At 32.1% G+C, this 14,771-nt stretch overlaps 1 protein-coding gene across 12 annotated transcripts in view; it reads right to left on the bottom strand.

The window, feature by feature from the left end:
• SYCP2 (synaptonemal complex protein 2) overlaps window positions 1-14,771 on the bottom strand; it is a 123,050-nt gene that overhangs the window by 22,789 nt on the left and 85,490 nt on the right. For 8 of the 12 annotated variants that reach the window (XM_007475626.3, XM_007475625.3, XM_007475624.3 and 5 more), the window contains 9 exons: window positions 14,635-14,722; window positions 11,036-11,191; window positions 10,081-10,208; window positions 9,712-9,806; window positions 9,534-9,633; window positions 9,134-9,192; window positions 8,826-8,904; window positions 8,657-8,713; window positions 4,298-6,678 (listed from right to left, as the gene is read on the bottom strand). In XM_007475626.3, coding sequence (XP_007475688.2) covers window positions 6,607-6,678; window positions 8,657-8,713; window positions 8,826-8,904; window positions 9,134-9,192; window positions 9,534-9,633; window positions 9,712-9,806; window positions 10,081-10,208; window positions 11,036-11,191; window positions 14,635-14,722 — 834 coding nt within the window. In that variant the 3' untranslated portion in view covers window positions 4,298-6,606. Of the gene's footprint in view, window positions 1-4,296; window positions 6,679-8,656; window positions 8,714-8,825; window positions 8,905-9,133; window positions 9,193-9,533; window positions 9,634-9,711; window positions 9,807-10,080; window positions 10,209-11,035; window positions 11,192-14,634; window positions 14,723-14,771 lie in introns of those variants that run through there. The other 4 variants (XR_008915427.1, XR_458499.3, XM_007475629.3 and 1 more) reach the window with 3 other exon arrangements.

Below are 14,771 nucleotides of genomic sequence, written 5' to 3'. Positions count from 1 at the left end.
CTTTGTGGTGGCCAAAAATTGGAAAATGAGCGGCTGCCCTTCAATTGGGGAATGGCTGAACAAATTGTGGTATATGTTGGTGATGGAATACTATTGTGCTAAAAGGAATAATAAAGTGGAGGAATTCTATGGAGTCTGGAACAACCTCCAGGAAGTGATGCAGAGCGAAAGAAGCAGAACCAGGAAATCATTATACACAGAGACTGATACACTGTGTTACAATCAAAGGTAATGGACTTCTCCATTAGGGAAAATGCAATATCCCTGAACAATCTGCAGGGATCTAAACAACACTATCCACAAGCAGAGGATAAACGGTGAGAGTAAAAGTAACAAAGAAAAGCAACTGCTTGACTACAGGGGTGGAGGGGATACGACTGAGGACAGACTCTAAATGAATACTCTAGAGCAAATACCAACAACATGGAAATGGGTTCGCGTCAAGAACACATGTGATATCCAGTGGAATCACGCGCCGGCTATGAGAGAGGTGGTCGGAGGTGGGGGGAGGAAAAGAAAATGATTTTTGTTTCCAATGAATAATGTTTGGAAATGACCAAATAAAATAATGTTTAGGAAAAAAAGTGATAAGGAAGGAAATTATATCTTGAAAGGTACCAGGGACAATGAAGCAATATCTATACTAAATATACATGCACTAAATGGCATAGCGTCCAAATTCTTAAAGGAAAAATTACATGAGAAAATAAGCAGTAAAATTATACCAGTGGAGGACCTAATTTTCCCCTCTCAGAACCATATAAATTCAACCAAAAAATAAACGTGAGGTTAGGGATGTAAGTAAAATTTTATAAAAGCTTGATATGATAATCTTCTGGAGAAAACTGAGTTGGAATACAAAATAAAATGCTTTTTTTTTCAGAAGTACATGGCATCTTTAACAAAATTAACCATATCAAAGGGCACAAAAACATCAATGTAAAAAAAGCAGAAATATCAAATGTATCCCTTTTCAAACATAATGCAAAAAAAATACATTTAACAGAGAATAGCAGAAAGGAAGGTAAATAATCTCATTTTAAAAAATGAGTGATTCAAAGAACAAATTACAAAGACGATAATTTCATTAAGGAGAATAACAGGGGGCAGCTGGGTAACTCAGTGGATTGAGAGCCAGGCATAGAGATGGGAGGTCCTGGGTTCAAATCTGGCCTCAGACACTTCCCAGCTGTGTGACACTGGGCAAATCATTTAACCCGCATTGCCTTGCCCTTACCACTCTTCTACCTTGGAACCAATATACACTATTGATTCCAAGATAGAACATAAGGGTTTAAAAAAAAAGAAAAAGAAAACAACCATGAGGAGATGGCATACGAAAAGTTATGAGATAAAGCCAAAGTAGCACTTAGGGGGAAATTTATATCCCTAAATGCTTACATCAATAAAATAGAGAAAGAGTAGATCAATAAATTATGTGTGCAACTTTAAAAAAAGTAAAAAAACAAATTAGTGTTCCCTATTAAACATGAAATTGGGAATCCTAAATATCAAAGTAGACATTAATAAAGTAAAAGTAAGAAAACCACTGAAATAATAAGACAAGGATCTGACTTTCTGAAGCATTTCTATTTACAAATAAAAACAAGCCAAAAGAGAAATTCTGTTCAAAATCATTAAAGACAACACAAAATGCGTGGATGTGTATCTACCAAAATAAATCCAGCAACTATATGAACACAATTATGAAATACTTTAAGCACAAATAAAGTCAGACCTAAACAACTGGAAAAACATTAATTGCCAATGGTTATGCTAAGCTAAAATAATAAAAATAGCAATTCTGCCTAAATTAACTTACCAATTCAATGCCATAGCAACCAAACTTCCCCAAAATTATTTCATAGAATTTGAAAAAATAACAAAATTCATCTGGAAGAATAAAGGGTGAAGAATATCAAAGGATTTAATGAAAAATTATGAAGGAAGGTGGTCTAGTCATATCAGATCTCACACTAGATTATAAAGCAGTAATATCAAAATCATCTGGCACTGGCCATAGTAAGCTAGTATTCAATATACCCAAAGAGCTAAGATTTTGGGAGAAGAACTTACTATTTGACAAAAACTGCTAAGAAAACTAGAAAACAATATAGCAGAAACTAGGCATGGACCAAGATCTCAAACCATATTCCAAGATAAAATCAAAACAAAGACATAATCTTGAAACAAAGGATAATACCATAAACAAATTAGGAGAACACTGAATAGTTTACTAGTCAGGCTTATGGATAAGGAAAGACTTATGACAAAACAAGACAAGGAGAATATTATGAGAAATAAAATGGATAATTTTGATTACATTAAATTAAAAAGATTGTATACAAACAAAACCAATGCAACCAAGATTAGGTAGAAACAAATAACTAGGGAAAAATTTATACCAAAAATCTCTGATAAAAGCCCCATTTCTCAAATATGAAAAGAGCTGAGGTAAACTTATAAGAATACAAATCATTCCCTAGTTGATAAATGGTCAAAGGATATGAGCTAGCAGTTCTCAGAGGAAGAAATAAAAAACTATAGTTATATGAAAAAATGATCCAAATCATATTTGATTAGAGAAAAGCAAATTAAAACAATTCTGAAATACCTCACACTTATCAGATCATCTAATATGGCAAAAAAGGAAAATAATAAATGCTATAGGGGATGTAGGAAAATTGGAATAGTAATACATTGTAGGTAGAGGTGTGAACTGATATAAACATTCTCTAGGCCAATTTGGAACCATACTCAAAGGCCATAAAAATATGTATATCCTTTCAACTGGCTATGTAATTACTAGTTCTGTACCCCAAAGAGATCATAAAGGAAAGGAACCTACATGTACAAAAATATATAGCAAAAAAAATTGGAAAATGAAAGGATGTTCATCAATGGGGTGGGGATAGCTGAACAAACTGAGGCGTATGGTTGTAATGGGATACTATTTTGGTTTAATAAATGATGAATAGGATGATTTCAGGAAAACTTGGAAAGGCTTATATGAACTGAAGCAAAGTGAATTGAAGAGAACTAGGTCAAGAGCCAGATCTCATTATTTTGGAAGCACTAAAAACTTCCAGACAAGTTCCAGAACAAGCTCTGAAAATATGAGAGTGAAAAAGCCTAAAGCTTTGTACAGTGTCAACCCAAACATGGACCAATTTTAACATAATGTTCAAAGTCAAGAAATAGCTTGGAAAAATGAGCAAAGAAGAAAAAATCAACCATAAAAAGCTACTAAGGTGATAGAAAAGATCAAAACACAATCTCAGAAACAAGAATGTCAAAAACCATAGTATCAAAACCACCAAGAATTTAACAAAAGCCCAACAAAAATTCCTGGAAGAAATAAAAAAAATGATTTTCAAATCAACTAAGAGTGAAAGAGGAAAAACTGTGGAAAGAAATGAGAATGATATAAGAAAATTATGAAAAGATAGGTAACAACTCAGGAAAAATGGCACAAAAATACTTAAGAAAAAACCTTGAAAAACAAAGTTGGTCAAATAAAAAAGACATAAAAACTTTTTTTTTGCTGAAAATAAGAAAATAATTTGCTCCTTAAAGAGCAAAAATGATCAAATAGATAAGGAGGTACAGAATTTCACTGAAGAAAATTATTTTTTAAAAATAAGAATTGGAAGACAGTGTTTACATGAGACATCAAGAAACAAAGCAAAGTCAAAAGAATGAAAAAATGCAAGAAAAATGTGAAATATCTCATTGGGAAAAATTGACTTAGAAAATGGATCAAGGAGAGATAATCAAGGAAGTATTGGATTATCTGAAAGGCACAATTGAGAAAGAGTTTAGACATCACATTTTGAGAAATTATAAGGGAAACTAATATATCATAGAAACAGAGGTTAAAATAGACACTTAAATAATCCACTGATCACCTCATGCCATACCAAAATGAAAACTCCCAGGAATATTATAGTTAAATTCTAGAGCTCAAAAGTCAAGTGTCCAGAAAGAAACCATTCAAATGTCATGGAGCCATAGTCAAGACCACACCAGATTTAGCAAATACCATGTTAAATGAATGAATGACTTGAGATATGATATTTCTGAAGGCAAAGGGATCTAAGAATTACAATCAAGAATAGACAATGCAGAAAAACTTTTTCTATTATTATAACCTTTCAGGGAGAAATGATTATTTAAATGAAATAAAGGATTTTCAAGCATTCCTGATGAAAAAAGATAGAGATGAATAGAAAATTTCACTCTCAAATACAAGACACAAGAAAAGCCTAAAAAAGGTAAATATAAGATACTCAATAAGGTTAAACCATTTATATTCCTATATAGAAAGATGATACATGTAACTTCTAAAAACTTTTATCATTATTTGGGCAGTTAGTAGTCTAAAGAGAGAGCACAGGAGTAAGTCAGTTACATTAGGATGATCTAAAAAAATGTACAAGAAAGGGAAAGAGATTCACTGGGAGAAAGAGTGGAAGAGGAAGAGTTGGGAAATTTTTTTCACATAAAAAAGGCATTAAAAAGAAGAGCTTTTATGGTAGAGGAGAAAATGTTGGGTCAGGACAGGTAATAGTTGGACCTTATTCTCATTTGAATTAGTTCAAATAAGAAAGAATATATATTACATATTACCTTTTAATCATCACAAAAACCTTCAGAGGTATATACAAGAATACTGCATCTTATTGGGCTTAACTTTATTGCACTTTCTTTCCTTTTAACTCACACCTCATGACCTATCTCTGACATTTGATTTTATTCATATTATACCAAACCTAAACTTCCTCTAATGTGCCTCCTTACCTAATATCCTGTTATTTCCCTACTGAGTTTAACATATTTAAAGAGAGGGGTGTATAACTTAACTGTGTTAAAGCTTCCTTTGTTCAATTGATATGAAAAATACCAACATTCATGTTTACATCTCTACTTTCCTCTTCTCTTTCTCTTCCCTTTTTCCATTCCCCAAACACAACCAAAAAACAAAAAGTAAAATAACTCAATCTTATGTTATATGTAAATTGCATCTGAAATATTATATTTAGTACAAAGTATTTATTGTATTTTTAAAGTACATTTAACAAATTGGAGAAAGTCCAAAGAGTTTGACTAATATGGTCAAAAGACTTGAAATCATAACAAAAAAAGATAATTCAAAGGAACTTTGTGGTTAAGTCTGGAAAAAAATTGGAGGGACATGATAGTTGACTTTAAAGACAGCCAGCATGGCATAATGTTTAAAGTGCCAGAGTGGAGTCAGTAAGACTGAAGTTCAAATCTTGACTCAGATTTCTCATCTACAAAATAGGGATAATACCATCTACCTTACAAAGGATGTTATGAAGATCAAATGAGATATTTGCAAAGTACTTTACAGACCTTAAAATGCTATAGTTATTATGTTAATATGATCAAAAATTAAGCTTTTAAAGTTTATGAAGAGCTGGCACATATTGAGTTTAGAACTTAGAGCAGTGAAAAGAAGGTGTAGAGAGGGAGATTAAGGATCAATATAAGGCCTCCTACTCAACACATATTTCAGCTATACTAAGAAATTAGACTCCCCACCCCCATCCCCCAGAGGGTACTAGTATTTCCAGAGGAGCAGCCCTTGGTCTCATGGCTTAAGGCTAGCATCTGAGAAAGGGGAATAGGGGAATTTCCTTAATCATTTCAGGCACATTCTGAACCCAATTTGATTCTACTTTAAAACACACTTTTTACTGTATAAAGTTTGGAGGGCAAAGCTTTGAGGAATAGTCAATAATTCCCAAATGGGAGACAGAAATATTCTTAGGTAATGGCCCTCTAGTAAAAGCCATTCATTTTTCTTTCCAGGAGGCCTTAAAAGATGCATAAAAATTCAAATTCAAGTTTTAATATATTTTGTTACAAAATTAAAGCAAACAGTGTATACTTAAGTGTTTTTACAAATTGGAGAGACAGATCCATGCTATGTCTCCTAAGAAAATACATCTTTGAAAAACTGTTGAAAAAGGAAATGTTTTTCTAGATATTCTTTCCTTATGCAAGGAACTCTAGGTGACTAAGATAATTACTGTTTCAATTTAGGTAAATAGTACTTCCTGATTTTCATTCAGAAAGTATTTTTCTTCATTTAAAGCATGAATCAATTTTTTGGGAGCATTTCCTGTTATGCTATTATTAAATATATATTTAATTAATATTTTCTTTAAATTCTGACTCTACTTACAATATTTAAAGTTTTTATATACAGTAAATTACAACTTATTTAAATTAGGTTTTAATATAATTTAAATTCTCAGTACAGTCATATAGAGGGAGTAAAATAATTTTTACTTGCCCAATATTCTTTCTCCTACAAATAATAGTGGGAACATATCAAATAAAATGAAAGAAATAGAAAAAAGTAGTTTAGAATAGTTATAATGCTGTTGTATAACTCTTATTAATTCATTAGGCAGAAATATCTATGAGAAATTCTGTGGTGTATGAAAAGGGATGGATGGTGTACATCACCTGTATGGATCTGTACATGTTGGTACATTTATAATTGTAGGGTTGATTTTTAACATGTACAGGGAAGGCAGGTGTTTTAAAATGTTGTCAAATACTAGATTTTATGCATTAAAATTTTCTCTCATCAGACGTTAAGAGTGACATTAATCCTCTTCGAACATTAAGGAGTTCCTCTTCTTGCTGTGGAAAAAAAATACCAGTCATAAAATATAATATTCTTTATACCATCTTTCAAAGTGTTGAAATGAGTAGTATTTTCCAGTTTGCTTTCCTCAAAGTAGTATGTTAAGACCACACAAAATCACTTGTACTTAGGCGAACAAGTCTGATGTATATTTTTGGATTATAATAAATAAATAAATTTAAAAATTCATCTGGATCTCATGGTCAAATAGAATTTTTCTGCACACAATTTTAAGAGAACAAAGCAATTAGCTGCCCAACTTGCAGGATTTTCCAGCCAATCAGGATAAGAATAAACAATATTCTATATTTTCTATAGTACTCTATAATGACTACTATTATTTAGAATGATAACAAATAGGCATAATATTATGTAAGCCACTAGACTTAAGAAAGTATACTCATATATTTTAAGAAAAATTTCAACAAGGTTTAAAATAAAATGGGTCATTTAATTAACTGAGTTAGCCAGAAAATTCAGTTAACAAGAACACCTCATTCCCTTAGGATGCGAGTTAACAGTTTTTATTTAATTATAAATAAATAACTCTAAAAATAAAAAATAAATTCCACTGTAAATAAGTTACAGTGTATTAATATGATTGCTAGCTTGTACTTTTTTATAACTTTAAGGTTTGCAAAGCACTTTACGTGCATGATCAAATTTTTTCTTCACAATAATCCTGCAAGGTAGGTGCCATTATTATCCCCATTTTACCAATGAGAGGCTGAGAGAAGTTATGTGACTTGTCCAGGGTCAGAGAAGTTGAGCCAGAATTTGTTCTCAGGCATTCCTGAATGAAAGTCATGCAGCATATTTGAAAGGAACCATATAGTGCTTCATATGTAGGCACTTAATGTTTGTTGAATTAAAATTAATTTAATATTTCAGAACTATATTTAGAAGGAACAGTAACATGCTATCAGAACAGAGGAGAGATGCATTTCTTTCTATTTAATTTTTGGACAGGCAACTGTCTTATCTTCTTTCAAAACGTGAATAATGGAAAACTTGCTGATCTCAAAATATTACTGTCCATAAGCCACACTGTTCTTTGTCATTGCAAGCCCAGGAGAAATTACAAGCACAGTTATAGGACTGATCTTAGAGTCACATAAACTAAGTTTAAACTAAGTTCAAGCTCCAAGTCAATCCATTACTAAACAAAATTACAAAAACAAGATTATTTTAAAATATATTAATGCTGAGGTTATAATAAAAACACCCACAAAGTTAAGCCCTTACTAAATGCCAGGCACTGTATTTTGTTAGACATTTGTGTTATATTGTCAGATGACCTGTGTAAATCACTTAAAACTTTCTGTTTACTCATCTATAGGATGGGGGGAAATGACAGCTGGGTCCCAATTAGTGCAAATGATGAATCTCCTGAAGGGGTCCCATTATTTGAAATAGTACTATACATATTTTCATTGTACTGTAACAATTGCCACATTTTACATAATTGTAATTTTGAATAGTGCAAATTCAAATACATGTTACCACTTCAGGGGATTTATTATTTGCACTAATCAAGACCTAGCTGCACCTGCATCACTTAATTCATAGGGATCTTGTGAATAAAGTGTTTTGTCAACTGTAAAATGACATAGGTGTAAACTATTAATTACTGTTAAAATCACTAAAAAAAGGCTGAGTCATAAGTATAAAAAGAAACAAAATTTTGAAGGGATTTTCCTTTCAAAACTTCATTCAAGGGGCAGCTGGGTAGCTCAGTGGATTGAGAGCCAGGCCTAGAGACGGGAGGTCCTGGGTTCAAATCTGGCCTCAGACACTTCCCAGCTGTGTGACCCTGGGCAAGTCACTTGACCCCCATTGCCTAGCCCTTACCACTCTTCTGCCTTGGAGCCAATACACAGTATTGACTCCAAGACGGAAGGTAAGGGTTAAAAAACAAACAAACTTCATTCAACTAGGATAATAACCTGTTCATCAAAATAATAATATATTTACCATTTCTTTAAGAAATCTCTCTTGAAGCCTTTTCATATCTTCTTTCATTAAATACATCTGTAAATGTAAAATGAATTTGTTCCATCAAACTTTTCAATTTTTTTCAGTTCTTGGTTATTTAGAATTGTTTCTATTTAAAATACTATTTCTAAAAATATTAAAACCATACCTCAGAAGTAAAAATATTTTCTTCATAGTCAATGTTGTGAAAGACATTTTTTTCAAGTGATGTTTTCAGAAGATGAACTCTAAAATGTAAAATATAAATTGGAATTATCTTTGTATTTATTAACAACTTTTGACATTAAAATTACAGATGTTAAATTTAAAATAATTATTTCATTCAAAAACAGATCAATTATTCAAATATTAAGACATTTATTTCGAGGAAAAAAAGACATATTTATTGCACTTGCTAAACATACCAGTATTTATAGTAGTTTCTTTCACACATAAAGAACCTTAAATCATACTAACCTTCTTTGTTCACTTTTCTGGTATGCACTGAATTTCTGAGAAGTTTTTTTCCAAAAGTCCTTAAATAGAAAAATGTGTTAATTTAATTAGAAATTACTAATTTCTAGTAATTGGAAGAATTCTAATTTCAGACTCTGACTAAAACAATTCTGATTGTTAACTCTAATAAGCATTCAGATTTTTCCTAAAGAAAATATAAGCATCCCATTTTCCTGGATGCCAGAATCTCATTTTTAGCTATATGAAAGAAAGATGTCTCCTGTTGTTTCAAAGATGTTAAACATGAAGAGATGATCTAAAAATAAACTATCACTGGACCTAACAGTTTGCTTTTAAATATGTTTGGGGTAAAAAAGAAACAAAAAACTATTTTTTAACATTATACTTAAACATTACCAACCGAAAATTCTCGCTCCAAATTCCTTAAAGACTGGGAATCTTTTTCGAAGTTCTCTATCTCCTCTATGATGTTGAACTGGAATTTATCAAGCTGTTTCATTCTAATAAAATAAAAAAAGAAAATTAACTTAAAAATCAAATTATTCTGAAAATTTCTCAGGATTGTTTTTGCTACAGACCTGTATTCATGAATGTGATAGTTCAGGCTTGTCAGATGCTGCTGAGCTGATTTTAAAGACTGTTTATTAAAATGATCCATTCTTTTGTAGCGGTTCTGAAACAAATATACCATGCTTAGATTTTATTAATTTTTACATAATTAAATGATATTGTAACAGATAGCATTTGTAACAATGCCAGAAAATGCAGTACACTTCAAAAGCATAAAGTAATCATAAAATTCCTTATCCTTTCTTTAGGCAATAGGACAGTAACCTCGTATTATATCACAGAAAAATTTATAAAGGATTAGCACTATAATTATTATACTAGCTGTCATTTCTTATAAGAGAATTAAAAGGTTTTTGTTGTTTTTTAAAGACACTTGCCTGAATTTTTCTTTTAAACTCCTTACTTAGTTTCTGACACATTATGCCTACACCTGAACTTTCAGTCTCCCAAGCCTCTCCAGGAAAAGAAAATTCATTGGCGGACAATGTAGATATGCTCCCAGATACTAAAATATAAACATGAAAGGATAATACAAATTTTCTGGCTTAAAATTATTTTATTATGTTTACATAGTCCTAGTTAGTAATAAATTGGGATCTATTTCCATCTCATTCCTAGTCATAGTCATCATACAATTTGAGTAGCTAAATTGTCTCTCCAAAAGAAACTATTTCTATCAATTTTAAATTAAGACAAACTTGTAAGAAATGTTTGCTATTCTTGATATGGAGATTAAAATATCAAAATCAATCTTTCCCCCTTTTGAAATGATTATTTTTAGCAAGTTATATTTTGTAATGATTCTTAATTCTAATATTTAATGAAAGCAAAATATACAAACTATATACTTTAGTCATAACAGATAATGTTTCAGGATGATTTTAAGAGGTCAGTAGGTTTTTAAATATATTTATAGAGCAAAATTCTATATGAGCTATTGTTCTTTCATTCAAGGACTACTATAGTACAAAATATTTTTGTGATAAAATGGTTTAATGCACAAGGTATATATGAAATTGAGCTTAAGACTAGTAGTCTATCTTAATTTATAATATACCTAACAACACAGGGCTTTTGCTTATTTTTCTCTCATATATCTTCACATACAGAGAGATCCTTTATTTTTTTACATATAGAGAAACTAAAGAATAGATAAGCAATATGTCACAAATTTTAGCTTACAGAGGGCATGCAATATTACTAACTCCTAATTCTGTATTTCTCCATTTAGGCACAAATTACTTTTTTTTCATTTTGTGGACATGGTTTTATTGATGCCATAAATTATGTATCAAGTATCCTTATTTTAATCTCTGTTTTAGGTCCACTTACCTTTGTAGGTAACATGGTCACTATCTGTTTTAAACAACTTTGGAGGAAGCAGAGTCTGTCCTCGTTCTTCATCTTCCTCATCTACTTCCACTTCATCAGAATTACTTAGATTATCAGAGGTACATAACCGTTTAAGATTTGTATGTGTACTAGATCCTAAAGCATTGTAAATAAAAATGAAATTTAATTATCACATTAAAATAATTATCACATTTCCAATTTAGAACTCTATGTACAATCATGAATTGATTTGAATTTTTAAATATGAGAAAATGTAATTTTAGAAAATTTTTCATTTCAAAAGATATTTTAATTATGTTATTCAATATTCTTCAAGATGAAGTGGTCTAAAGAATCCATATTGTTGCTCAATGGTAAAATAGTGACAAATGATTGAATGAAAATTCATAGCATGAAGATCTTACATTAACTCTATCTTATGACATAATACTCAGCTACTCCTAATACTACTTCTTACCTGTGTGCTTCTATTAATAATTAAGACAGTAGGCAAAGCCAGTAACTCATATCAAAGGCATTTACTCAACTCACACAGCAAAAACAGGAGTACAAAACAGTTCCCTAAATATAGGGTATACTTTCCACAAATAAAGAGTCTGTGAGAGAATGCGGACATAAAGTTAAAAGTACAGTGGTCATGAGGCACAACTATAGGGAATAAATGAGTTCAATACAACTCACAAATCTGTAACTATGCTAAAGGGCCTCAATTTATGTTCTTCTACAACTGCGGATGACATATATATGAGGAAAATTTTATTGAAAAAATTCATATTTCTAATATGAACATGTGATAATTTATTTTCTGTTTAAATCTCCCTCCTAAATCCTAGCCCAAATCAAAAGAGGCCTTTCTCTCCTTGTTCAGGAATTTTATCACATTCTGCTCCTTCCAAGGTCTGAATCTTTTTCTGTTTACCCTATAAACAAAACTAACTTGGGCTAGTCTAGGTTAATGAAAGTGTTTCAAGTGCCTTTGTGCCCTTCCTTAATATTTGAGGTGACTTTGCTCATAAAGGTGAAACCTGACCAGTGTTCCTGACCAAATCATGAGATTTGGCAAAAAAATCATTACATTATAAGCTGGGAGCAGCTTAAATCTCATAACCAAGCTATTTTTTCCACTTGACTTCCCTACTCAGTGACATGGTAATCAGGAGGGGCTGAGAGCTTCTAGCTAAACTCCACATTCACCTATTAGAGCTATCTTTTTCTGGTTAGGAAAGGAACCAATAAGCCGTCAGAAAGACAGCAGGAGCATTTAAGATGACACAGGATGCTGCTCTTTATCTTTGGTTTCTAAGATCATCAATTTCTTTGTAATTGCTAGCCTAGTAAATAAATTGATTTTTCATACACAGAATTTTACTTCTCATATGTTTGGCTGAACTTATTGTTGTGAGGGTCTCTGCTAGATCCTCTTACAAGCTGGGCTTGCTGCTTGATGGGTAATCTTCATACCACCTCTAGCTTCAAGCTTAGTAGTAATCCAAGAAGACTGGAGTATTGGAGCCTTAGCCTAGGTCTGGCAAAAGTTTCTCCAGGTCTGACCTGGTCACTGAGGTCACTGAGGAGTGCCTTTAGAAGGTGGGACAGCAAAAGTTTTGCCTTTCCTTTTGAAAACTTTTTATTAATTCTAGACTAAACTTTCTCAGTGAAAGACTTCCCTAATGTGGTGACCATTCAGTAAATTTCCCCTATCTTCAACTCTGGAGTCTAGACTATTTATTCATCTAGCCAAAAGACTTAGAGGCTCAGAGCTCTCTTATGTTCTCCTTTTGGTCTAAGCCAGTGGCTCTCAAAGTGGGGTCTGGGGGCCACTGGGAGTCCTTGAAACCTTTTCTGTGCATCCATGAGATCAAGAATCATTTTAATAAGAGTCATATATTTTAATTTCTAACACAGTAAATATTGATGGTTATAAAGACAAAAGTTCTTTGTGGAGTTCTCAATAATTTTAAGAGCATAGAGGGATCCTGAGACCAAAGAGCTTGAGTTCTTCAGGTCCTTATAAATAAACTGTTGGTAGAATGGAGGCAGTCTATGCCATGTGGGGAAGTTCATTTTTTATTAGGAATTTATATACAAATGAGTTATTCAAAGCCTCAGATCATGTAGAAAGATATAGAATGATTCACTCAAGTCAACAAACAATTTTTTAAGCTTTTACTAAGTGCCAGGCACTGTGCTAACTGCTTGGAGGTACAACAAATAGCAAAACAAAACAAAACAAAACAAAAAACTGTCCCTAATCTCAAGGAGCTCACAGTTATAGGGGAGCAACACAGGAAAACTATGTACAAATAAGTTACACAGAATAAATTGGGGAAAATCTCAAAGGGAAGCAATTATATTAAAGAATATTGGGATTTGGTTCTTGCAAAAAGGTGAAATGAGCTAAAACTTGGAAAAAAGGATGAAAGTCAGGAAATAGAGATGAGTAGGGAGAGAATTCTAGGCATAGGGGACAGTGACAATGAAAAGAATGGGGAGATACAGAATACATGGCTGAGAATAAGGTGTAAGAAAACTAGAAAGGTAGGAATAGATCAAGATATAAAGGATTAAGGACAGGTTATGAAGGGCTTTCAAAGTCAAAGAAGATTTTATATTTTTTTTCTGAATGCCAATAGAAAGCCCATGCAGTTTAATGGTTTGAGAAGTGAGTGACATAGTCACTCTTGACCTATATAAGAAGTTCAGTTTGGCAGCTACGTGAAGGATGGATTGGAGTAGGAAGAGCTAAGGCAAAGAAAATAAGCAGCAGCAAGCTACTGTAATAGTGCAGAAGTGAGGTGATAAGAATCTGCACCACTCACTTGCCCAAAGAATATAGCATGCTCAATTTAACAGAACCGTTAAAAGGAGAAAATGGGATGTAATGTAAGAGATTTTTCAAAGGTATTATCAGCAGGATTTGAAAGGATAATACCTTTATTGTTAAGAGCCTTGAAGACTGGGAGGATGGTGGTACCCTCATAGTAATATAAAGAGGATAGATTTTGCTGAAAAGGCAATATTTTTAGGAAATTACTTATCTTGGGAGATACAACCCAAGGTAATTAGAAAAAGAGGGAACTATCCATCAGGAGTAAGAAATACATTAACAAGGGCCACATGAATTGAGCCTTTAAGGAAGAGCTAAAGACTATAAAAGGAAGAAGTTAGGAAGAAGTAGGCATCAGGAACAGATTATATGGAAAGCCATGAAAGTTGGGCAGATGCAATGTTAAATTCAGGGGATAGCAAATAGGCCAATTTGGATGGAACATGGAATATGAGATAGATAGCACTATGAAATAAGTCTAGAAAAGTAGACTAAAATCCAATACCAAGCTGAAGATGTTATTTTTTATTTTAGAATAAAAATGGAGCCACTAAAGATTTCAGTGCAGGGTAGTGACTTGGCCAGACTGGTTTTAGGAAAATTATTTTTTGAAACTGTGTAGAGGAGACAGATGTGAGAAATATTATTAATGTAGAATTAACTAGCTATCGTAAATGATTGAATGAGATGAAGAAGTAAAAGCAGTGAATTATTTTACATATTGCTATAACATTTTTTAAAAATTACAAACCTTTTCGATGAAGAGTATCAAGAGCTACGTCATACAGTTTTTCTCTCTTTGAGCTAGTTATGGATAACCGTGATGGTGAAAGAGGTTCCTATAACACATGATAATTAGATAAATTCAGAACAGAAAAATAGTAATTG

Source organism: Monodelphis domestica, chromosome 1 (assembly GCF_027887165.1).
Source record: "Monodelphis domestica isolate mMonDom1 chromosome 1, mMonDom1.pri, whole genome shotgun sequence".
Classification (NCBI taxonomy): Eukaryota; Metazoa; Chordata; class Mammalia; order Didelphimorphia; family Didelphidae; genus Monodelphis; species Monodelphis domestica.
This window is presented reverse-complemented; position numbering and strand designations above follow the sequence as displayed.